General features: G+C 41.8%; 1 protein-coding gene across 9 annotated transcripts in view; it reads left to right on the top strand.

Moving 5' to 3' along the window:
* Nucleotides 1–26,732, top strand: part of PTPRA (protein tyrosine phosphatase receptor type A) — a 156,863-nt gene that overhangs the window by 110,459 nt on the left and 19,672 nt on the right. For 8 of the 9 annotated variants that reach the window (XM_039479646.2, XM_039479644.2, XM_074406324.1 and 5 more), the window contains 3 exons: nt 15,100–15,190; nt 18,206–18,282; nt 25,961–25,997. In XM_039479646.2, the coding sequence (XP_039335580.1) occupies nt 15,100–15,190; nt 18,206–18,282; nt 25,961–25,997 (205 nt within the window). Of the gene's footprint in view, nt 1–9,393; nt 9,488–15,099; nt 15,191–18,205; nt 18,283–25,960; nt 25,998–26,732 lie in introns of all 9 variants that reach the window. The other variant, XM_074406326.1, reaches the window with a different exon arrangement.

Below are 26,732 nucleotides of genomic sequence, written 5' to 3'. Positions count from 1 at the left end.
CTCTTGACCTCATGCAGCCTCCCAAAGTGGTGGGATTACAGGCATGAGCCACTGTACTCGGCTGAATAAATGATGTTTTAATTGATACCTAATTTAGGCACTGGAAAATAGCAGGAGCAAATTGTCAGGAGTAAGTGTGTTGAGGGACTGCACATCCAAAACATTTAAGGGCTATGTGCAGCTAAAGGGCAGAGCTTCAAAGGAGGATCAGAGGTGAAACTGAAAGAAGGCTGGCCAGACCATAGACCTTGTAGATTGTCATGAGAGAATTGGCAAGCCATAGGCCAGCCAGATTTACATCTTGAAAAAAATGACTCTGGCTTTTATTATGTAGAATAGCCCATGGGCAGACCAGAATAGTTGTGGGGAATACAGTTAGGGGTTGCAGATGTTAATATCAGAAGTGCTGGTAGATTGAGCTAAAGTGATCATGACTAGGGAGTGGGGAATGGATTTAAGAACATAGAGGAACAGTTCCAGAGTTGATAAATACATCAGCTGGGCCCTTGCTAAACTATCCGTGTCCTTCACATCTTTCCACTAAGCCATGTGTCAGCTTTGCATTGTAGGCTGGCTCTTTATTTCCCCACTGATTGAAAAAAAGAGCCAGCCTACGATGCAGAGCTGACACATGGCTTAGTGGAAACTTCTCTTGTCACATGCTCCTTCTTAAGCCAGTCATGAGCAAGGGAGAAATAAGGTTACTATCCTAACTTGAGACCAGTCCAAATTATTCCTGGGTCAAGGTACTAGGCATGCTGGTTCACACCTATAATCCCAAGATTGAGAGACTGAGGCAGGCAGATTGCTTGAGCATATGAGTTTGAAACCAGCCTGGGCAACATGGTAAAACCCCATCTCTACTAAAAAATATATATATATAAATACAAAAATTAGCTGATCATAGTGGTGCATGCCTATAGCCTCACCACTTGGGAGCTAAGGTGGGAGTATTGCTTGAGCCCAGCAGGTGGAGGTTGCAGGGAGTCAGGATCACACCACTGCACCCCAGCCTGGACAATAGAGCCAGACCCTGCCTCAAAAAAAAATTTTTTTTTTAATATTCCTGGGTCATGTGGGTATCAACAGACAACCTCATAGAATAGGAGCTCTGGTAAAGGAGGAATGGTTATTAGGTCGGTGGGTCACCATTCATATCTGCTCCACAATGGAAGGGCTTAGGGGGAGTGGTGAGTGATGTCAGGTTTGCATTTTGAGAAAATCACTAACTACAATATAGAGAATAGATAGAAGGGAGAGGCAGGAGTTTTAGTGGGAGACCATTTACCAGGCAAGAGTTAACAGAATAGCTTGGACCCCTTTTTGAGGCAATTGGAAAAATAGCACCATTTAATGTTCATTATTGATTGATAACATTTATCAAATCCCGCCAGGCGTAGTGGCTTATGCCTATAATCCCAGCACTTTGGGAGGCTGAGGTGGGTGGATCACCTGAAGTCAGAAGGTCAAGACCAGCCTGGCTAACATGGCGAAACCCCCATCTCTTTTAAAAATACAAAAATTAGCCGAGTGTGGTGCCAGGTGCCTGTAATCCTAGCTACTCAGGAGGCTGAGGCTGAGGTGGGAGAATTGCTTGAACCCGGGCAGCAGAGGTTGCAGTAAGCTGAGATCACGCCATTGCATCCCAGCCTGGTAACAAGAGCAAAACTCCATCTCAAAAAAAAAAAAAAAAAAATCAAAAAATTTACCACATCCCACAATACAGCACCCCAGTCTCAGTACCATAGCTGGATCTATGCTAGGCATTTTACTGTTTTATAATCTATAATACCAACTGCTTCTGGGTGATAGGGTATGTGATCCCATTTCTATACTTTTTCTGTCAAATTCTTTTTTTTTTCCCATAACATTAAATTTACATAAGCATGAAACAAGTTCTTTGTTTGAGGTAATATTTCCTGAGACCCCACGATAAAGCATTTCAGTAAATCCCTGGATGATGATGGTATTTCTAGAGGCATGACAGGTAAATTCAGATAGATATTGTGGTGAGAGCCATTTGCTGTGCCGCCATGGTAACTGTATTCACAAGCTCATTGGCCCAGCACTAGGGTAGCAAGGGAAAGGGCTGACCATTAGCACCTGGGTTTCTAGCAATGAGTGCCATCTGGTGAGCATTCACATGGAACATAAATATTTCTTTCCTTGTTTTGGTTATTCACTACCCTGTGATTGGTTTAGATCCTGATCTCCAGTAAGATAAATAGTGTGGAAATTTGCTTGAAGTCCTCTTCACTAGGAGGATTTCTCTTTTATACGCATTCAAAGCCATCACTTAAGTAGGTTACCCCATAGCAATCTACTTCCAGCATGGGCCAGCATGTTTCACCAAGCAGTTTATATACCAGGCCAGACTTTTTTCTTCTTCAGTTAACTGTTGATGTCAATCGGAAGTCAGAGTATCTATTGAGGCAGTGAGTTGTGTGGTAGGCATTTTATAGAGATCACTTACAGCTGATAGTGGGATTCTGCAGGGCGTGTCCAAATCTATGGCTGATTGGATCACATAATACCTAGTATACGAGGCTGGGTTCAGTAGCTCACACCTGTAATCCCAGCACTTTGGGAGGCCAAGGCAGGCAGATCAATTGAGGTCAGGAGTTCGAGACCAGCCTGGCCAAGATGTGAAACCCCCGTCTCTACTAAAAATATAAAAATTAGTTGGGCATGGTAGCGAATGTCTGTAATCCCAGCTACTCAGGAGACTGAGATAACAGAATCATTTGAACCCAGAAGGCAGAGGTTACAGCGCACCAAGACCATGCCATTGCACTCCAGCCTGCGCAACAAGAACAAAACTCAGTCACAAAAAAAAAAAAAAGTACCTAGTTTATGCTGGGGAGTTGAAGTCATTTAGATACCTGTGTCTGTGATCAGGCTTACGGTCTCCTCCTTAGAGCCCAGTACGAGGCTAGGAGCATGGTCTTATCCCCATATTTTAGGATTTTTCATTACGATTCTTCTGTTTACCTTACTACAAACACTTTAGAGCTCTATACAGTCTACCAGAGCTTATTTTTCTGTGGCCTATGTTGCAGGAGCACCTTCTCTTTTCAGATCACTCAATAAATTGGTCAGAGGCTAGGCACAGTGGCTCATGCCTATAATCCCAGCACTTTGGGAGATGAGGCAGGCAGATCGCTTTGAGCCCAGGAGCTCGAGACCAGCCTGGGCAACATGGCAAAACTCTGTCTCTACAAAAAATTAGTTGGGCTTGTGGTATGCACCCACACACCACAAGCCAGTAATAGTTCCAGCTACTCCAGAGGGTGAGGTGGTAGTGTCACTTGAGCCTAGGAGTTTGAGGCTGCAGTGTGCTGTGATTACACCACTTCACTGCAGCTTGTATGACAGAGCGAGACCTTGTCTCCAGATAGATAGGTAGGTAGGAAGATTGATTGATTAGATAGATCAAGAGATCAGAGTTGGATGCAAGCATAAGATATTTGCTGTCTCCAAAACTTAAAATGGCCCAGCAAGCATTGATCCTCTTTGTTAGCAGGAGAGGGGTGATGGGGCAAGGAGCAGCAAGTTGTTCTTTATGTTGGAGGAAATATCCTGATGAGCTGCAGGCCTTTGACTTTCAGAAAATTTAGCTGAAGTGGCAGGTCACTATACTTTTATGTCTAACATAGACATCTAAGATATATAACTTCCTGCTCTTCCATGTCTCACATCAATGTCATTAGCATAGTTGTCAGAGTGATGTCATGTGAAATAGACAATATCTTGATGAATCAGATCACAACACAGAAAGATCAAGATAATTTATCACTGAGGCTGTTCCTGCCATGAGCAAGAAAAATGCTTTAAGTAGTCCACACAAGTTAAAAGGAATATACACTTGCCCCTAGCGATAGTCTGGGTACCCTAGGTTATGTGTTAATCTGCAGGAAGTAGAGTACGTCTGGAAACGCAACTGCTGTTGTAGCACTTAAGATCCTGCAGTTCATATGGAGACTTAGCCTTTTGGTAAAGAGATCAATGCTCTGGGAGCTTACATTTGCTCTTTCTGTAATGGTTCTTATACAGTGGGCTAGGGAATCAGTGTGTCTCTGGGCATCACCTCGCAGCCAATGTTACTGAAAATCGAGGTGGCCCAGAGGAGGGCTGGCCAACTTCATAGAGCCTGGGGCAACTAGTTTCTCCCCCTCCCTTTTGGAGAGACAGACAGATAGGCTCAGACAGAGAGGCCCAGACAGACAGACAGACAGACAGATAAGGTAAGATAAATAGATTAGATAGATAGATTAGATAAATAGGTAGCTCCTAATGTGAAGCCACCTCAGGCCAAAACTCCTTCCATCACCTGGCCTGCAAAACCCTCTGTTCTAACTAGCATATCTTAGTGACATTTTGAGTTAGGAATTAGTCACCTCAAGGCCAGAACCCAGCAGACCCCAAAAGATGCATTTTCCTTTACCTAGTACAGTTATCATGGTAAATGTTTGCAGATTGTTAGGAAAAGATGAGAAGGGAGGTTTATAGTATATGTGTGTTAATGTACCCTGTCTCTACTAAAAATACAAAAATTAGCTGGGTGTGGTGGCGAGTGCCTCTCATCCCAGCTACTCCGGAGGCTGAGGCAGGAAAATCACTTGAACCTAGGAGGCAGAGGTTGCTGTGAGCCAAGATTGTGCCACTGCACTCCAGCCTGGGGTACAGAACAAGACTCCGTCTCAAAAAGAAAAAAAGAAATGTGGCTTCATCCAAAAGTCATACTCTCCCTTCTTTGTTGTAACATCTCCAAAATCTGTATCAACAATTGCTCCTATCATTTTTAACGATCCAGCTCAGTGAATTCCTGTCATTTCTTCTGGCTTTTTATTAGCTCTTTACTTTTTTTCCCCCCATGTAGAGATGGGGGTATTGCTGTGTTGTCCAAGCTGATCTTGAACTCCTGATCTCAAGCAATCCTCCCACCTTGGTCTCCCAGAGTGCTGGGATTATAGGCACAAGCTACCATGCCTGGCCAACATTTTACTTTTCTACATTATTTATATATTTTACCCTCAGATCATGTTATGGTTGTATTCTGTGAGTAATGCAGGCTGGGTTGTAGGGCAGTTTTCATCATGAAAGCAAGATGCAGTAGAGAGCATAATAGAGATTTTTGGAAATTAGCTTTCTTCAAGTCCTCTCTTCTTTTATCATCATTTCTGTTGTCTCACTTAAAGCCTTATCTTTCTCATGAGCAACCCAGAGAAGATGTGAATTCTGTTGGCATTAAAATTCAGCAACTATCAAAATTCGGAAATTTTAACATTTGTTTATCAAAATATATACATAGTAATGTAAAGGCCCTTAGTCTTGGGTTTTCATTTGGAGGTCAGCATTTTATATGGGAGCTGAGATTTTTTCTGTTTTGTTCTCTGATGTTGTCAGAAGTAATCCTACTCCTTGGTTTCAACATTTCTCCTCTCCTTTTAATTGGGACACACCCACTCCTTTACTACCAGCTTGAACACATCACAGGTAATTGCAAGCAATAACTAAAATAGTAGTTGTGCAGCTATGAACTGTGAAGAGGAATCGTGGAAATTGGTTGACAGTTTCTGTCCTTCCATCTGAACCCAGTAACATCACCTGCATTTCCCCCAGCAGTCTCCACTACAACTGACTCTGATACTAATTGCTAAATCAGTTAAGGTCCTTTAGTTAAAAACAAGAGAAGTCAACTCAACTAAATTAAGCCAAAAACAAACAGAACTTTTGATTTGGGGAGACACTGGAGGAGCTGGCAGGATCATAAGATAAGAGCCTTGGAGTACCAAAACTCGGGTAGAGCAGGCCTTACCTTGGTGGCTTTGGGGGCCTTCTAGGAAAGCCCCTGCTTCTCCCTAGTTTTCAGAAGCCTGGGAGAGAATCTGAGTGGCCCAACATGAGTCAGGTATGACTGTGCTTGGATCAATCAGCCCTGGGAGGAAAGAGGGGAAATAGCACATACGGTAAACCAATTTGAGTCTACAATATTTTTAATAACCATCAGATGAGGAAGGCCTTTCTAAGCTCCTTTTAAGATTTAGATGCCAGAATGGAAAAGTTTGAAAGATAATAAATATATTAAAATGTGAAACATCTCTGTGACAAATGATGCCATAAAAAAAAGTGGCCAACTGTGACAATCTGTTTGCCATAAGTAAAGAATTTTCCATAATATACAAACCTGTGAGAAAAAGATAAACCCAGTCAGGAAATGGGCAGTTTACATAAGAAATGCAAATGGTCGGCCGGGCGTGGTGGCTCAAGCCTGTAATCCCAGCACTTTGGGAGGCCGAGGCGGGTGGATCATGAGGTTAAGAGATCGAGACCATCCTGGTCAACATAGTGAAACCCCGTCTCTACTAAAAATACAAAAAATTAGCTGGGCATGGTGGCACGTGCCTGTAATCCCAGCTACTCAGGAGGCTGAGGCAGGAGAATTGCCTGAGCCCAGGAGGCGGAGGTTGCGGTGAGCCGAGATCGCGCCATTGCACTCCAGCCTGGGTAACAAGAGCGAAACTCAGTCTCAAAAAAAAAAAAAAGAAATGCAAATGGTCTATAAAGATATGAAAAGAAGATCAACTATATCTAGTAATCAAGGAAGTACAGATTACTAACCATTATTTTGGACCTATCAGATTTGAAAATTTAAAAAGATGTATATCAAATGTGGGCAAAAGTATGGGGCTGCAGAGACTTACACAGAGGTGGGGGAGTTTAAATTTGTATTGTACTGAAGGGATGATTTTGGCAGTACCAGTCAATATTTAAATGTTTGAGTTCTCTGACCAAGCTTCTGGGACTCTTAACAGAAAAACCCTCATTGTACAAATATGTATTTTTACAAGGGTGTTTATGACAGCATTATTTGTAATAGCAAAGAAGATTAAAAAGTAAATATCTGACATATAGAATGGCTAGATGATTTCGTATATCCATTGTGATATTCCATACTGTCATTAAAATAAATGTGTTCACATAGATCTCTAAGTCATGTGAGAAAACATGTGGCATAATTTCATTTTTGTTTTCAAAAGTATGTATATCTGTGTGTGTTTGGGTATGTTAATGCTTTTTTTTTTTAAGTCTGAAAGACTATAAATTGTCAACAGTGGCAGCCTACAAGGGGGCTGGAAGAGAGGAGAGGCATAATAGGGAACCTTGTTTTCTACTAAATTATTTGACTTAAAAGGAGCTTTTTTGGGGGGGAGGGTAGACAGAGTCTTATTCTTTCAGCCAGGCTGGAGTGCAGTGGTGTGATCTGGGCTCACTGCAACCTCCACCTCCCAGGTTTAAGAGATTCTCCTGCCTCAGCCTCCTGAGTAGCTGGCATTACAGGCATGTACCACCACACTCGACTAATTTATTATCATATTTTTAGTAAGTAGAGACAGGGTAGGTCAGACTGGTCTCAAACTCCTGACCTTGTGATCCACTGGCCTTGGCCTCCCAAAGTGCTGGGATTACAGATGCAAGCCACCACACCCGACCCAACAAGCATATTCTTTTTATAATATATTTAAAGCAGATCTTTTTAAAATACAGGAGATAAAGCTAATGGATTTAGTTTGCTTCGATGGATATATAACATCTAGAATAAAGAAGTTGCTATGCGGAGTTTGAACTGTGTCAGGAGTCTTGTGGTCAGGTCGCTGTTAAAAGTGGTATCACCAAATGGGATGTTATGCTGGAGAAAGACTGGACCATGGGGGTGAATAACTAAAGGAACAACATGCATAGGACATAACAACTGTTTTCTCATATTTGACAGGCTAAGAAGAAACTGTAGCATTTCTGTGAATGCCCACCTGACTGGAAGTTCTAGGCTATGGCTTTCATCCTAATTACAAGCTGGAGCTTTTTTGTTTGCCAGCATTTGTCTTTGGAGGAATCATTGAATTTATTTAAAAGAAACACTTTGAAAAACCACTAAGAAGCCCCCATTTTCTGGGAAAATTGAGGTCTGTAAGGCATTATCAAGGTTTAAAAAGAAACAAAAGGATAAAATTGAGTTAGTTTCTGGCCTGATGCAATTGTTCACACCTTTAATCTCCCGGCACTTTGGGAAGCCAATGCGGGAAGATTGATTGAGGCCAGGGGTTTAAGACCAGGCTAGGCAATGTAGACCTTATCTCTACAAAAAAAATTTTTTTAATTAGCCAGGCGCGATGGCACATGTCTGTAGTTCTAGCTGCTCAGGAGAGTGAGTTGGGAGAACCACTGGGAGCCCAGCACTTGGAGGCGAGTGTGAGCTACAGTGCTCATTATATAGAGCTACAGGAGCTACAGTGAGCCATAGTGATCACATCACTTCACTCCAGCCTCCTGGCTACTAGAGTGAGACTCTGTCTCAAAAAAAAAAAAAAAAAAAAAAAAAAGTTAGCTCCTGATAAGAATGTGATAGGAGAGAAAGAAAAGAGGAAAAGAGGTGAAACCAGTGAGATAGTCAGAATTTGTGCAATGCAAGATGCGACCTTCCTCAGGACCCCACGTCTTTAGTAACAGTTAATTCTTAGATTGCCAGGTGAAGAAGGCATGTGTATGTCATCTGGTAATGGGACTGAGTGTGGCATCTTAGTTGAGATGGGCAAAATTGCCTCTGCATTCATAAGTTGTCCCAAAATAAGTGAATCACAGCCAAAGTCCTATGGGAATTAGTAGGAACTGTGACAAGGGCTTTGGAATTCCACTGTCCAGAGAGTTGGAAGTTTGGGCTTTGAAAGGGATAGAGAAAGTGCCAGCTGACATCTGGGTTTTATATTACTTAGTACAAGGGAAATGCAAAAGAAATTGTGTATCTGGGTGTTGGGTTCTTTTAAACAGAACTATTCCAATACCTACCTTGAAAGGTAGTAAGTTTCCCATCACTGCAGTATTCAGTCACTGGTGACTATTGGATGAGAGTATTGAAAGGAGATTCAGACTTAAAAGTGAATGAGATTCAGACCTGTACTGGAGATCAATGCAAGAAAAGAAAGGTATAAGGATTGCAAAAGAAGACACAAAATATAAATTTTTCACAAACCAAATATTTTCAGACAACCCCACAGATTCATCAGACATACGGAATTATTAAGTTATTTTAGCAAGGTTGCTAGATAAAAAAAGCAGCGTAGAAGTTTAGTGCAGTTCTATACATAGGCCACAAACAGAAAACTAATAATACCTTTTAAAAGATGCTGATTACAATAGCATCCAAATGTAAAGTACCTAGGAATGGATTTAACAATTTAGAGAAAATTATAAAAATGTTTTAAGAAATTAAAGGAAAATAGCTTAAATTAGTGAAGAGATAGGATCAATGGATTAGGAGGCTCAATACTGTAAAGATGTCAATTCTCCCCCAACTGATACGTAGATTCAATGCAATTCCAATAAAAATCCCAACAGGTTTTTTGTGGAACTTGACAAGCTGATTCTAAAATTTATATGGAGGAGAAAAGATTCAAGAATAGCCAAGACATTCCTGAAGAAGAAGAACAAGGTGAGGAGACCTGTCTTACCAGATATAAAGAGATTATAAAATTTTAGTAATTAAATCAGTTCTATATTGGCACTGGGATAGACTGACCAATGGAATGAAATAAAAAGTCCAGAAGTAGATCCATGTGTAAGTGGAAACCTATTTATGACAGAAATGCTGTTGTAGTTGGGTGGGGAAAAGATGGTCTTCACAATAAATAGTGCCTGGGACCATTGGTAACCCTGTGGGAATAAATGAATGCTTGTCACATACCAAACACTAAAACCAATTCCAGTTACTGTAAACACTGAAATTTAAAGGACAAAAGTGATAAAATGTAGAGATCATAATATAGTAAAACATACTTCTGATCTTACAATAGGAAAGGGCCTAAGACTTTCTTAAGACTTAAAATGTGTATAAAAGGGAAGATTGATGAATTTACATGAAAATGCCAAATCTCTGTTCATATAAAGATACCATTTTAAAAAATGACAGGGAAGGCCACAACCTTGGTAAAAGATAACACAAGAAACTGATAAAGGAAGAGTATCCAGAATATATTTTTTAAAACTCCTACAAATTGTTAAGAAAGTAAGTAGGCTGGTTGCAGTGGCTCATGCCTGTAATTTCAGCACTTTGGGAGGCTGAAGCGGTTGGATCACGAGGTCAAGAGTTCCAAGACCAGCCTGGCCAACATGGTGAAACCCCATCTCTACAAAAAGAAATTAGCCAGCTGTGGTGGCGGGTGCCTGTAATTCTAGCTACTCATGAGGCTGAGGCAGGAGAATCGTTTGAACCCAGGAGGCGGAGGTTGCAGTGAGCCGGGATCATGCCACTGCACTCCAACCTGGGTGACAGAGCAAGACTCCATCTCAAAAAAAAAAGAAAAGAAAAGAAGTAATCCAACACGGGAAGAGGAAGTTCTTTTGACCAGTATGCTGTGGAAAGATTATGAATCTCATTAATAATCAGAGATACGTAAATTAAAACTACAGTCAATACAAAGTCTGACAGTAGCAAATGTTGATGAGGATACAGAACTGGAACACTGTACATTGCTGGTGGGAGTAAAATTAGTACAACTACTTAGAAAAACAATTTGGCTTTATATGGTAACGTTAAAGATAGCTATACCTGAAGTTCTTATACATATTTGCACAAGAAAGAGATAAAAATTTGCCTCAGAGCAGGACTATTAACTGTAAACAACCCAAATACTCATCAGTCGTAGAATGGACAAGTACATTTTGATACAGTCTCAAATGGACACTGCAAAGTAGCTGAAGTAAGCAAACATCCAGGATGAATCTTAGGTAATGTTGAGCCCAAAAAAAAACAACTCACCACTTAGTCACAATTCCATTTTCCTTAAGAACTAGACTAGCAATAATAATACATTGTTTTGGATGCAAAAAAAATATGAGATACAAATAAAGCAATGTAATGATAAATATAAAAAAAAAGTTCAACTTTACCTGAGAGGGGAAGGAAGAGGCTATAAGAACAGGAGCCCAAAGAGAACTTCTCAGCTAAATTATATGATGGATTCTTTTTAAACAATAAATAACAAACAAATTTGAAAAACAAAAATTTTCATTTAACTGACGTGTTTTTTAAAAATGAATGAGTACTTTGTCTTGATTTCCAGTTAAGGCATGAGCAAGAGATGAAACTGTCTTTGATGCCACCTAGTGTCTCTAGAGAGTTTAACATTTTATAGGCTTCTGCTCTAGCTGCTCCTCTGTGAGCTGGGTTTTCCAGAGTAGAAACCAAAAGCAGTAGGATTTACCTTGTTTTCATCCCTGACATAGGCTCTTCAGTCTGAACCTTTGCATCTAGCACTGTGTTCTCCAGGGCAATCCCTTTTTTCTCTCTTGTTAAATGGCTTCTGTTTCTTCCTGACTCTTTTTTAGGAGTGTTAGTCCACCTGGAGACCTAGTTTTTGTTTATCATGACTTATGGAGCTAGGAATGCTGGTAGGGCTGTGAGACGTAGTCTTTGTCATTCCTGACATTTCTGTATTGAAGACTGTTTTCAGGAGTCTTGCTGTCACTACCTCTGTTCTACATTTTAGAGAAGGGATGTGTAGGAAAAGTAGTGCCTTTGGATTAGTCATCAGGGCTTAAAAAACTGACATCTCATCCTGCCCTGTACATGGGTGGAAACCTGTGTAAATCTATGTGAAGGAAGAGAATGCAAACTGTGGGTGAATTGGGAAATTCTGATCTGAAATAATGGTCTCCACTGCATGTGTAAGATTGTCCAGCCCAGGAAACTCTCTTCTCCCTTTTATGTATTCACAGCATAGGGTCAGGGGGAATTGCCTGTTAGTAAAATAAAATGCAGAACCTTCAGGGTTTTAATTCTGAAAGGAACTCTCTTGAGTAGGTAAGGGCAGATGGATTATAAGGCACTAATTCCCCTATCTTTGGGTCTTTCACTTTAATTTATCCTACCACTGTCATGCTGGTTTCCAATAAATATATTTGCTCCTTTCTTAAAGCTCTTGCTCCCCAACCTGGGCAACATAGCAAGATCCACCTCTAGAAAAATAAAAATTAGCCAGGCATTGTGGTGCTGTGCCTGTATTCCTAGTTACTCAGGAGGCCGAGGCAGTAGGATACCTTCAGCCCAGGAGTTGAAGGCTGCAATTAACTATGATGGTGCCACAGCACTCCAGCCTGGGCTAGAGTGAGACCCTGTCTCCAAAAAAACAAATAAAACTCTTGCTTCTATCTGACAAAAATTGGTTCCCTTTGGACTGGCATTTCCTTTATTCAATCTTTTTTTTTTTTTTAATCAAAGATAGAAACCTGAGAGCCATTCTTCATTTCTGTCTCTTTCTTGTCTCAATCCATTTTGCCTTCATTCTATCTCCAAATGTAGTAATTCTAATTATAGAATATGTCTTAAATGCATCTGTTTCCTTATACCATTATTTTCCCATGCTTCTGTTCTTGCCTCTCTCCAGTGCATTTTCCGTATAATAACAAGTAATTCTTTTTTTTTTTTGAGACAGAGCCTTGCTCTGTCACCCAGGCTGGAGTACAATGGCACGGTCTCGGCTCACTGCCACAACCTCCGCCTCCCAGGTTCAAGTGATTCTCCTGCCTCCGCCTCCTGAGTAGCTGGTACTACCAGCACGTACTCCCACACCTGGCTAATTTTTGTATTTTTAGTAGAGATAGGGTTTCACTGTGTGGGCCATGCTGGTCTTGAACTCCTGACCTCGTTATCTGTCTACCTCAGCCTCCCAAAGTGCTGGGATTACAGGCTTGGGCCACAGCACCCGACCGCAAGTAATTCTTTAACATGGAAAATGTATCACACTTTAAAAATCTTACATGATTTCCTCATACACTTAAAATAAAATCCAAACTTATTATTCAAGGACCTACCTGGAAATGAATGATCTGACTTTGCCAAGCTCATCTTTTCCTACGTCCTGCCATTCCCATCAGCCTCACCTTCTGTGTGACACCTGCACTGATTTTCAGTTCCTCACACAGCCAAGCCTTCTCCCACCTCTGGGTTATCACAGATACTGTTCTCTGTGCCTGGAATACTATTTTCTACACTCATCCTTCCTTGGAGAGACCTACCCTTAATCCAAATTTGGCGCTTTCTGATACTTCATCTCTAGTAGCATTCTGTTCTGTGATTGCATTCATTGTGTATGCAATTATATATGTATTCAATTTATTTGTTTAGTTTCTGCCTCTCACCTACAAGTTTATATTGTCGTTGAGGGTGAGAACTGTTCCTATATTTGATTCCTCACTCTTTGCTCTGTACCTAGCCCAGTGCCTGGTAGGTACAAAATATATATTTGTTGAAAGAATGAATGAAAAGTAATGCATGAACCATAATTTACTTGTTTCTCTACTGCTGACTACTACAGTTGTTCTCAGTTTGGGGTCATTCTAAATAATGATGAAGTAAATAATTTGAACATAAAGATTTAAATTTCCTTAGGGTGCATTCTCAGAAGTGAAATTGCAAAGCCATAAAGTATTTTCAAAAGTATTCTTAAGGTTTATAAAATGTATTTCCAAATCACTTACTTGGAATAAATGTTGGAATTTTAAACTATATATAACCTTTTTGCTTTATTTGTTTTTATAGTGTCAGAGTCTTACTCTGTCACTCAGGCTGGAGTGCAGTGGTGTGATCAGGGCCTTGAACTCCTAGGCTGAAGTGTTCCTCCCACCTCAGCCTCCTGAGTAGCTGGGACTACAGGCATGCACCACCACACCTGACTAATTTTTTTTTTTTTTTTTTTTTTTTTAATGTAGAGACGAGGTCTTGCCCAGGCTGGTCTTAAAATTCTGGCCTCAAGCAGTCCTCCCACCTCTGCCTCCCAAAGCTCTGGAATTACAGGCTTGAGCCACCATGCCCCGCTCCTTTTTTCATCCTTAATTTTGAATATATGAAACATACAGGAGAAGAACAGATCAAATAATAAAATTTAGCTTCCCACTCTCATAAAACTCATTTATTTGAATACTTATTCTCTGCCACACATGAGATTTTCTCACTCCTTATGGTGGCAGATGTTGTTGTTCGAATTTTATTTGTTTTTTATTATTATTATTATTATTATTTTGAGACAGTCTCGTTCTGTCACACAGGCTGGAGTGCAATGGTGTGATCTCAGCTCACTGTGACCTCCACTGCCTGGGTTAAAGCAATTCTCCTGTGCCTCAGCCTCCCAAGTAGCTGGGATTACAGGCATGCACCACCATGCCTGCCTGGCTGATTTTTGTATTTTTAGTAGAGACTGGGTTTCGCCATTTTGGCCAGGCTGGTCTCATACTCCTGACCTCAGATGATCCACCTGCTGCGGCCTCGCAGCATGCTGGCATTACAGGTGTGAAGCCACCACGCCTGGCCCCAATTTTAAAGATGAGGAAACTGGGCTTAGAAAGTTTAACAGATATGCTCAAGTTCATACAAACTCAGACGATCTCATGTCAAACCATTGTGTGATAACCTTCCTGCACTAGATAGTTTACATTTGCTCCAAAACTGCTGCGAATTTAAGGTCACCTCACCCAAATCTTCTGGTTCCTAACTGCTGCATCCATGTGAATGACCTCCCACCCACCCACCAGTCCTTGTTTCCTTGACACATGATGCTACAGGCTGGGGTGCCATGCCCCTTAGATCCCTAGAAAGAACCTAAATCAGCTGGCCATCCAGAACCCTCCTTTGTGGTTCACTCTGAGATGTATGTCATCTTTGTGTGGTAATTAGCATGAGGGTAAATGCCCATTCCTTCGGTTTTGTCCCCATTCCAGTTTACAACGGTGGGCCATTTTGGCCCAGCATCGTAACAACAGGCCCCTAACCACGTAGTAATCATGTAAAGAGCATGCTGTGCTTAAAGTACCAGAAAGGGCATTCTGCCCCCATGAGGATTCTTGTGTTATTGAACTCTAAGGAGCTTGTGGCTGTTTAGGGGTGTAGGTTCATCCTCTGTGTTAGGCTGCAGGTGTTCACCTGGACCTGTGTTTTTCCCCCCCAGGAAAAGGTTAGAACATGCTACCAGGTCAGGGTTTGGTACAGCCATTTGCATGTTTGATGCTTATCCCCACTAATAATTCATCTAATTTCTCTTAACCTTTCAGGCTCTCCCTGCTTGTCCTATCCAGGCCACCTGTGAGGCTGCTTCCAAGGAGGAAAACAAGGAAAAAAATCGATATGTAAACATCTTGCCTTGTGAGTGTCTTTAGTGCTTCTTGGGATGTAACCTGAAATTACATTTCTAGAGAGATTTTCTGAGGATGGAAATAATCTTGCAATTGGGCACAGCAGGGTGGATAACAAGAGTGGGTTCATGGCAGGACTCAGTCGCTTATACATGTAGTCCCAGAACTTTGGAAGGCCAAGGTGAGATAATCGCTTGAGCCCAGGAGTTTAAAACTAGCCTGGGCAATATGGTGAGACCTTGTCTCTATAAAAACCTTAAAAAATTAACCAGGCATGGTGGTGTGTGTCTATGATCCCAGCTACTCAGAAGGCTGAGGTGGGAGGATCACTTGAGCCCAGGGAGACGGAGGTTGCAGTGAGCCAAGATTGTGTCACTACATTCTAGCCTGGCTGGTAGAACAAGATCCTGTCTCAAAAAAATAAATAGAAAAGACTAGGTTGAAGACTTTGGGGTGAAAGAGGCTTTATGGATCCTATGGTGACCCCACATGCTCAGTCAATTAGGGTGATTCAGGAGGATTTTTCTGTCAGACCCTCAAGTTTCTAGGAGGTCCTAGAAAGCAGCTTTACTAGGATCAGACAGGAAGCAGGGGGTGGTGGGGGTGGTGGGGATGGTTTTTATGGTAGTTGTTGAAAGAAATTCTAATACAGAGTTCTCTGTATAAACCCTTCCCAGAATTAGCTATTGCTAATCAGTTGATCCATAAGCTAACAGACATTTTTCTAGGCCAGTGGTATTTAGAATGTGATACACATAGTTTAATGAGATATGTGGACTCTGTTACCCAGGCTTGAGTGCAGTGGCATGATCTCGGCTCACTGCAACCTCCGCCTTCTGGGTTCAAGCAGTTCTCTTGCCTCAGCCTCCCAAGTAGCTGGGATTACAGGCATGCGCCACCACATCTGTCTGATTTTTGTATTTTTAGTAGAAATGGTTTTTTACCATGTTGGTTAGGCTGGTCTCGAACTCTTCAACCTCAAGCATCCATCTATCTTGGCCTCTCAAAGTGCTGGGATTACAGATGTGAGCCACCGCACCCATCCACCTCACTTGATTTTTATATTTGCTTTTCAAAAAAAAATTTTCCTAGTCCTTAGAACCTGTCAAATTTTTATGTTTTGTAGAGATGGTCTTGCTGTGTTGCCTAGGCTGGTCTCTAACTCCTGGCCTCAAACAGTCCTCCTGCTTCAGTGTCCTAAAGTGCTGGGATTACAAACATGAGCCAGTGAGCCCAGCCCGTATATTTGCTTTCTAAAAATTCTTCCTTTCAAATGTTGTATTTATTGTTTTAGAGACAGGGCTAACCAAGCTGGGATGCAACGATGTGATCATAGATCACCGTATCCTTAAATTCCTGGGCTCAAATAATCTTCCTGCCACAGCCTGCTGAGTAGCTAGGATACAGGTCCATGCCACCATGCCTGGCTAATTTTTTTTAGGCACAGAGTCTTGCTATGTTGCCCAGGCTGGTCTCAAACTCTTGGTCTCAAGCAATCCTCCCACCTTGACCTCTCAAAGCATTGAAATTCCATGCATGAGCTACCACACCTAGGCCCTTAAAATTTTATATTACAGGGTATATAATACATTAGCATATGTGCATAATTTATCAATAAACGAACATATATTAGAGATGCCTGCTCAAATTTTTTTTTTTTTTGAGACCAAGTCTCACTCTGTTGACTAGGCTAGAGTGCAGTGGCGCAATCTCGGCCACCTCCTGGGTTCAAGTGATTCTCCTGCCTCAGCCTCCCAAGTAGCTGGGATTACAGGCATGTGCCACCATGCCCAGCTGATTTTTGTATTTTTAGTAGAGATAGGGTGTCACTATGTTGCTCAGGCTGGTCTCAAACTCCTGATCTCGTTATCAGCCCACCTTGCCCTCCCAAAATGCTAGAATTACAGACGTGAGCCACCTGGCCCGGTGCCTGCTCACATTTTTTTATTTTTATTTATTTTTTTTTTTTATTTTTATTGGGACAGAGTTTTGCTCTGTCGCCAGGTGCCAGGCTGGAGTGCAATGGCACAATCTCAGCTGACTGTAACCTCTGCCTTCCCAGTTGAAGCAATTCTCCTGCCTCAGCCTCCCAAGTAGCTGGGACTACAGGCGTGCGCCACCATGCCCAACTAATTTTTTTTATTTTAGTAGAGATGGGTTTCACCATGTTGGCCAGGATGATCTCCATCTCTTGACCTTGTGATCCGCCCACCTCGGCCTCCCAAAGTGCTAGGATTACAGGCGTGAGCCGTTGTACCCTGCTCACATTTTTATAAGTAAAGTATGGAACCAAAAAAATCAGGACACTATGCATTTACAGATACTTTTGTCTTTTTCTATTTTTATTTTTTCTTTCTCTCTCTGTCACCCCAGCTGGAGGGCAGTAGCACAGTCTTGGCTCACTGCAGGCTTCACCTCCTGGGTTCAAGCCATTTTCCTGTCTCAGCCTCCCAAATAGCTGAGACTTCCTACAGGCACATGCCACCACACTGGCTAGTTTTGAATTTTTAGTAGAGACGGTGTTTCACCATGTTGGCCAGGCTGATCTGGAACTCCTGATCTCAAGTGATCCACCTGCCTCCACCTCCCAAAGTGCTAGGATTACAAGTGTGAGCCATCATGCTCAGCCTTGTCTTCTTTATGTGCATATGATCGGGGAGGGTATGTGGGTGGGTGTGTATATATAATATATAACATTTTTGAATATGATTGGTATACTGTATACATTTCTCTTTTTTCTTTTAACAGTATATATTGTCAGTTCATCTGTCAAGAAACTTTTCTTTTTCTCAACTACTTAGTATTCCACATTGGGAATGTCTCTTAATTTATTTAACTAGTCCCTTAATGATTGTTAACGTATTCCCAATTTTCTGCTGTTATGAATAGTGTCGGAGTGGCATCTTTATACAAGTGTGTATCTGTGCACCTAGGCACAGATGTCTCCTCTGTCCTGGTTGCATCAGGTTCTGTGAGAAATAAAGTTTGATTTTACTGAAATATTCATTGTTGGTTTGTTTCCTAGATGACCACTCTAGAGTCCACCTGACACCAGTGGAAGGGGTTCCAGATTCTGATTACATCAATGCTTCATTCATCAACGTAAGGAGCGGGTGCTTCCCCTCTCACCCCCCTGCGTGACCATTTCCACCATCTCTTGGCTCCTCCCCAACTGTGTCAGGAGAAATATTTGTCATTTCATGTTTTCCCTAACAAGTCTGGTTTTTTTAAGTGACTGAATTTTTTTTTTTTTTTGAGACGGAGTTTCGCTCTTGTTACCCAGGCTGGAGTGCAATGGCGCGATCTCAGCTCACCGCAACCTCCACCTCCTGGGTTCAGGCAATTCTCCTGCCTCAGCCTCCTGAGTAGCTGGGATTACAGGCATGTGCCACCGTGCCCAGCTAGTTTTTTGTATTTTTAGTAGAGACGGGGTTTCACCATGTTGACCAGGATGGTCTCGATCTCTTGACCTCGTGATTCACCCGCCTCGACCTCCCAAAGTGCTGGGATTACAGGCTTGAGCCACCGCGCCCGGCCCCTGAATTTTTTTTTTAACGTTAAATAGTTTTAATCATTTCGTTATATTTACCCTGTCATCATTCCCTATGGTTTCCCATGTAGAAATCTGAGTCTGAATATGTATTTTATGGTAAGAGTCAGTGAATCCTTTATTGAGCTGATTCTGATTACAAACAAAAGCAGGCCTTGCCCTCAACAGTAAAAATACGGGAGAACAGGACAAGAATACCTGACACGACACCAGCTATATAACTAGATACATGAGTATCTGGGTAGTCATACATGAACAAAGGCTTGAGGGAAGAGTTGATACTAAGAGGAGGCTTTTAAAGATGATTTAGAGATTGTTTATAGAACATTCTATATGAGAGATTTGAGGTTTTGGGTTGGTTGGTTTTATCTTTGCCAGTAGCCTGAAAAAACACATAAAGAGTTAAGACTATGTTTTTTAGATTGTGAGGAAGAGAGAATTTGAACAGAAAAAAAGAGAGAGGGAAAGCTGGCAAAACCTAGTCTGACTCCTGGTGCAAGATGCATGAGAAGACTGTGGATGAAATTTGCACATGCATGTTTGTAGCAGCATCAGTCATAAAAGTCAGAAGGTGGAAGCACTTCAGATGTCCATTGATGGATAAATGAATACATTAAATGTGGTACATGCGTACAGTGGAATGTTATTCAGCCTTTAAAAGGAAAGAAATTCTAATACATGCTACAACATGAATGAACCTGGAAGACATCACGCTAAGTGAAATAAACCAGTCACAAAAGGACACATATTGTATGATTCTACATATAGAATATAGAGTATATATACATATGTAGAGTAGTCAAATTCATAGGGACAGAAAATAGAATAGGGGTTGCTGGGGGGAGGGAGGAATGAGGAGTGGGTACAGAGTTTTGGCTGGAGAAGATGAAAAAGTTCTGGAGACAGATGGTGGTGATGGTTGCACAACAGTGTGAATGTATTTAATACTACAGAACTGTAGGCTTAAAATGGCTAAAATCATAAATTTTATGTTGTATTTTACCCCAAGAAAAAAAACACTGATGGAGAGATTAGTGTGAACGTAAGAAGGACTGTTTCTTCCTCTGAGAGTGAGGGTAAAGGAGAGGACAGAATGGATAGAGACGACTCGTAGGTGTGTTTAAAGCAAGTTGAGGCAACTCACCTGTGTTCTCATGGTTGTCTGCTAAACAAATAGAATGGGACTGTGACATGAGAACAGCAGAAGTTTAGAACAGCTTCTGAGGTCCATGAGAAAAGGATATTGAAGAGAGAAAGCTAAGGGCATGTCTAGCTGCACTGAGGGCCTGCCTACCTACAGTGGGATGTCACTGATGCAGGTGGGAGGTGCTGCATTGTATGATTTTTTTTTTTTTTATTTTTTTCATCTGCACACTGGGATTGGTGGTAAATGCAGAGAGCATGTGGTACTCAGACAAAAGGGAATGTCAGTTGCTGCTTCAAGTAGTCAGCCAAGGGTTCAGTAGAAAAGAAAAGCATTAGGAAGTTGTTAGGAATAAACTAATATTCTAGTAAAAGGTGGTAGGATCAAAGAACTGGAAGTCTTGAAAAAGTGAAAGAACAGCATAAGAAAAGGAGAAAGATGAAAAAGCAGGAGGTTGTTTCTAAAAATGAGGCTATTAGATGGACTTCAAAAATGGGGCAGTCTGGGCATTCTCACTGGAGTGAATTTGCTGAATTTCTTGTATGTACATTTAACATGAATGATTACATGTTTGTAGTTTTAAGAAAAGGGACCCTGACTAGACAAATAATTGCTGCAGTCGATAAGGAAAAGGGAGAAAGGCTAGTAATCAGCAGGAATTCCTAGAACTTAATATTAAAGATCATGGTGAAGAGATTAGATGGATTAGGTTGATTTTAGTGTTATGCAGAAGAGTAGAGCAAAATCAGTTAGTGTGTCCAGCTGCAGGTAAGTTAATACTAAACTAAAAGTTGTCTAGATGGGAACTTTTTTTTTTTTTTTTTTGAGACAGTCTTGCCCTGACACCCAGGCTGGATTGCATTGGTACAGTCTCAGCTTACTATGACATCTGCCTCCCAGGCTCAGGTGATTCTTATGCCTCAGCCTCTCGAATAGCTTGGATTATAGACACTTGCCACCACGCCCAGCCACTTTTTTATATTTTTAGTAGAGATAGGGTTTTGCTATGTTGGCCAGGCTGGTCTCGAACTCCTGGCCTCAAGTGATCCACCTGCTGCTGCCTCCCAATGTGCTGGGGTTACAGGCTTGAGCCACTGTGCCTAGCCAGGAACATTTATTTATCTCATATAGTATGAAAACAAATGTAGGCCAGTTCTTGAGTTGGCCAATTCCATGGGTCAGTGACATCCTTAAGAACCCAGGTGCTTCCATCTTTCTACTCAGTTATCCTTAGCCTTATCAACAGTCTCATGGTCACAAGATGGCTACAGCCATCCAAGCATTCCTTGTAAACACAGCATCTAACACAGAAGAGGAACATGTATGCCTATGCTTTTCTCTCTGTTAGGGAACAAGGCTTTTCACAGAATCCTCCCTACCACTCTGTCCTCAGGGCCAGCAGGCCAGGATTGGATCACATGCTCACATCCCTCTCTAATCACTGGCTAGGCATTGAGAATGATCATGATTTACCCCTCTGAGCCTGGAGAATTGACACTTTCCAAGCCAGTGAAAGGTTAATGTCCAAACAAAATTTTGGTTCCAATGGCAAAGAAGAAAGGGAGGAATGACTTTGAGTTAGTAACCAGCAGCATGTCTCACTGTAACCAGTTTGGTCCCTTCCCACATTGAAGGTGAAAATTGACAAGAATTAATTGCATGTTAAGGCTGTTGAGCAGCTGAGATGGGGATCTCTTTGTGGTAATAGCACAGTAGAAAGAAACAGCCTTCTCCCTTGACCATGTTTAGTTAGAGCTTAGGGCATCCCATAATGCCTTGATGGTTATTAGACAGTTATTAGAAGGCAGAATGAGAGTTTAGATGAAGGAGAGTTAAATTGGGGACCTTATGGACTCAGTGAAGGAACAAAAGCAGGAAAAAACCTGTGGTTAAACATAAGTAAGAAGCAGGGATTAAAGATTTGGATTTCAAAGTTTATTAAATTCAGTCAACTTTTTTTGAGCACCTGCTGTGTGCCAAGTACTGTGGGTAGGCTTAAAGGTTACAGGGGTAAGATGTGATCCCTTGTATACCACACAGGTAGTTAGATCGTTTCCTGTAATGTGCTATGTGTGCTAAGGAGGTATTGCCAGGTTCTGTGGAGTTCAGAGAAAAAACATTCAGCCCAACCTGGTAATCCAGTAGAGCTTATTATTGAAGGGTGAGTCAGAGTTCAGGAGAAGAAAGTTGGGCAGAAACTTCAAAGCAAAGGAGAAACATGTGCAAAGTCACGGAGACTAGAAACAGCAGTCTTAGGTTATAAGATACAAGATGGGAACTGGTGGGAATTGAGACTTGATCTTGAAAGGTAGTGGATGTCAAGTGTGTCCATTGAGGTTCTTACTTACAGACCACAGAGTGTACTTTTCATTCACTCTTTTAAGCTGAAAAGGGTTTATTATAAGATACCAGTACCTTACAAAACCTGTGGAAGAGCCAGTGAACCAACTTCAGATGCTGCTTAGCAAAGAGCAGAGCAGCTATAGATGTATGTAACATGTGACCATCATAGTGAAACATCTGCACAGTGCTGCAGAAGAACTGGATGTTTCTACTACCATACTTGGCCAAAGACCAGATTTTTAGCACAGTCATTATTTCATGTTGCTCACTTCTACCCCGAGTCTTGTGTGGGAGCACCTGCTAGGAATAAGCTAGGTCTCGTGGAGAACTGAGCTGCTAGGGAGTCTGGGAAATTTAGCTGTAAGATAGTCAAGCTAGAAGGGAGCAGGAGTGGGTGCTAAGTGAACCACCTCATAGTGTCTGCCAATTTTCAGTACAGCCAAGGGGTTTTGATGAATTATCTAGGCCATGGGGTGTCATTGAAAAGTGTTCAAAGCAAGGAGTAGTGAGGCCATATTTACATATTTATCACTGGGGCTATCATGTACAACATGGATTTAGGAGGGGCCAGTTGGGGGCTATTGCAGTAGCAGGTAGGTCACAAATGTTGAGGGTTGAAAAGGAAGCAGCAACAAAGTAAAGACTACCTGGAGGTAGAATTTAGCAGGAATTGGTGGTTGATTTACATATGAGAGAGTGGAGGGTGATACCCACATGAATATATCCAGCATACAGTTGGTCATATTTAAATGGAGCTCATAGGAACTACTCTAGAGTGGATTTGGAATCATTAAAGTGAGTAGTGGGCCAAAAACAGGCGCCTGAGACCCACAGCCCCTGCCAGGCACATTGAACAGGTACCCATGGGTGAGATGGAAGGAGACAGAGAGGAGAGCATCTGAGAAGGCCAAGAGTAAAGAATGGCTCAAGAAGGGTTTGGCAGCCAACAGGGTTATGTGCAGATTACAGATCCAGTGGGAAAGAGGAACAGGTTTTCTTTGGACTTAGTGTGTAGGGTAGCATCCTTTGCTGAAGCAGATTCAGGGGCCGTTTGTTGCATGCTTCTGGTGGGCTGCTAGTTAACACTTACCAAACCCTTTTTTTCCCCTGACTTTATTGAGGTACAGTATGCATCACATAAAATTCACCCATTTTGAGTGAGAATTTAGTGATTTTTTTTATAAGTTTACCAAGTTATGCTGCCATCACCATAAATGTTTTAGAACATTTTCTGACAACTTTATATATAAAGATGTGATTCACATACCATACATTTCATCCAGAGTTCACAATTCAGTGTTGTTTAGTATATTCACAGATAAATGCAGCCGATCACCAGTAAATTTTAGAACATAATCATTCCCTCAAGAGAGGAACCTTGTACTCTAGCTGTTGCCCCTTTAGTTTTAGCACACATTGCTCACCCCAATAAGAACCTCATTGTCTAAATACAATTAATCTCCATTCTCACCCTCCAGCAACCACTTAACTTTTTGCAAAGAGAACTAAGACCAACAAACACATGGATCTTAAAGGGAACCAGGCACCATGGAGTAGTGGTGAAAGGCAGAGGAAAGTGGGGTCTATAGTTTGGGAAATGCATACGTCAGCTAACCTAACACTGGTCACAGGAAGAGATGAAACAGAGGCAGTGGCACAGTTGGCAGGTGGGCTTCGAGCCTAGAGTCTTTGGAGAGACCAGTTTCCTTGCTCATTTTTAGATGTCTAAGAATATATAGGATCTTTAGACGTGTTTCTTTTTACTGGTAGGAATGTAGCTACCACCTAGAGCCAGCTGAGATTCAGCTCTCAGAATCTAGAGACATCTTGGGAGCCAGGAAGCCACATTTCATCTTTCCCTTGAACATAACACAAGATCAGTGGCCTTGCCTCATTCTCATTACTCTGTATTAGTTAAGCAGTGCTGCCACATTACTGTACAGGCATGTTTTCAGGAGGGCATATGGCCCACACCTGGTAAAAGATGGGGCAGGAAGCACTTTGGGGCTGGGCCTTTCAACCATGCTTTCAAGCTGTTCAAGGCCCACATACTGCAATGAGAATTTAGCAGTGACTCCTTGTGGAGCAGGAATATGACATGCTTAGCATACCCTTAAGGACTCCTCAGTTTTAATTATAAGTTTAATTTAGTACTATAAGCAGCGTTTACCATCCAGAATTAAGGCTATTTCCATTTCCATTCTCTTATTAAAACATTTGTTGAAACTTAAATTGTTCTTAGTGAAAAGTTTATTAAGTCTTCTGTTGCTGACTCTAAACATATCCATCTCTGGTGCCTAAAGCTTTCTCAGTCTGTGTTGGGCAGCAACCCTGCCCTGCCCTTGCTTAAACTGAAATTGAAAGTGGCTGCTCAGACCAGACACAGTGACGCACACCTGTAATCCCAGCACTTTGGGAGGCCAAGGCAGGCAGATCACTTGCAGTCCAGAGTTCAAGACCAGCCTGGCCAACATGGTGAAACCCCATCTCTACTAAAATACAAAAGTTAGCCGGCTGTGGTGGCACACACTTGTGATCCCAGCTACTTGGGAAGCTGACGCAGGAGAATCACTTGAACCCAGGAGGGGGAGGTTGCAGTGAGCCAAGATCGCACTACTGCACTCCAGCCTAGATGGCAGAGCAAAACTCCATCTCAAAAAAAAGAGAAAGTGGCTCCTGGGGGAGGATAGCATTAGGAGAAGTACCTAATACAGATGACGGGGGGATGGATGCAGCAAACCACCATGGTGTATGTATACCTATGTAACAGTCCTGCACGATCTGCACCTGTACCCTAGAACTTATCATTAAAAAAAATTTTTTTTAAGTATCTCCTCAGATTTGGCCCCTTCTTATATTTGGTCACTGCCTTGCAGCCTTGTACTTCATATTGCCACCCTGGTGTTGATATGACTTGGTGCCCCATCCCTGAAGCTGCCTCCCTCGTTACTCATTTTATTGCTGTCTGAGAGAGGAAGTGGATGATTCACAATCCTTAAATCAACTGGTTTTCACCTACCTAGGACTTCTCAAGTGAACATACATTTAAACAATTGGATTGAAAAGATGTGTAACTAGAACAATAAAGACTGAAAAAGAAAGCTGCAGCCAGTTTAGTTTTTCAGAGGCTCCTTATCTGTTGAGTGGTACCCCCAGGCTTCCTTGCTTCTTGTCTCCCACTGCCTGTGATGGAGAAGCCGCTCATCAAACACTGGGAGCTGCTTCACCATACTCAACAGGCTATTGCCAGAAAGGTTCCGCACCTGGGTAAAGCATCCTCAAGGAAATAACCCATTGTCCTTCCCAGAGTAAACCAGCTTCATCCCTAGAACCACCACATATGCTTTCCCCTGGTAAGTTCTTACCTGTTAACTCTGAAACGTACATTGTCGGCTGCTGATAATGTATCAGAAACACGATCTAACCTAGGATTCGGTATTTGGGTGTCTTATTCTAGTATTTATTAATAATTCAATTTGAGAAGACTAGACCATTTTAGTTATTCTAGTATTTATTAATAATTCAATTTGAGAAGACTATCTAGACCATTTGAGTTTTGTAATCTTTAATTCCCAGCTCCAAAGCTAATCCACTTGGTAATATCTAGACTGGAAATCCTTGTTAAGTACCTGGACCTTTTCACAAGGGGAGGTTTTGTTAACTGGTTGGAGTCAGATTGAAGAATTTCATTTCTATTCATTTTTGGTTTTCTCTTTCTGTTTCTTTCCTTCCCCGCACCCCAGGGCTACCAAGAAAAGAACAAATTCATTGCCGCACAAGGTAAAGTAATGACAACTTTTTACTCTTAGATTTAGCCACGATTCCATAATGGGTTTGGGTTTTTTCTTCCAAATGCTGAGTGGATTAACCAGAATGCCGTAGCTTTTCTGTAATTTTTACCACCTGAAAGAATTGTAATCCATTATACAGGTTTGCAACTAACAGCCTTCATCTTGATGACTTAGTATCCAGGGATCCATTAAGTCTTTTTGTATATGTATATTAAAAAGACTGGAAAAGGCTCTATACACAAAACACAGTCTAATGAGGCCCTATGTCCTTGGGGCTAATTAACCTTAGGTTCCAGCCATGTTGCTCAGAGTTCAAATTAGGAATCAGTTTCCAGAGAGGATTAGCCACCTCACGGGGTCCAAGCTGGTTCTTCTCCCCGAGCTCGTGGGCCTGAGCCTCACCATTATTCACAGATAGGTGGCCTAGGAACCCTCAGAGCAGGGACCCAGCACTGTGTCCCTTATGTGTTCTATACACATCTCCAGGCCTGCTGTTCTCACAAGTATCTTCACTCTTGGAACGCTAGTGAAAACATCTGGATATTTGCAGCATTAAAAAGTAATTGAGGCTGGGCACCGTGTCTCACGCCTGTAATCCTAACACTTTGGGTTGAGAGGGCAAGACAGGAGAATCATCTGAGTCCAGGAGTTAAAGATCAGCCTGGCCAACATAGCAAAACCCCATCTCTACTAAAAATACAAAAAATTAGCCAGGCCTGGTGAC

The sequence above is a fragment of the Saimiri boliviensis genome, chromosome 9, assembly GCF_048565385.1.
Source record: "Saimiri boliviensis isolate mSaiBol1 chromosome 9, mSaiBol1.pri, whole genome shotgun sequence".
NCBI classification, from domain to species: Eukaryota; Metazoa; Chordata; class Mammalia; order Primates; family Cebidae; genus Saimiri; species Saimiri boliviensis.
This window is presented reverse-complemented; position numbering and strand designations above follow the sequence as displayed.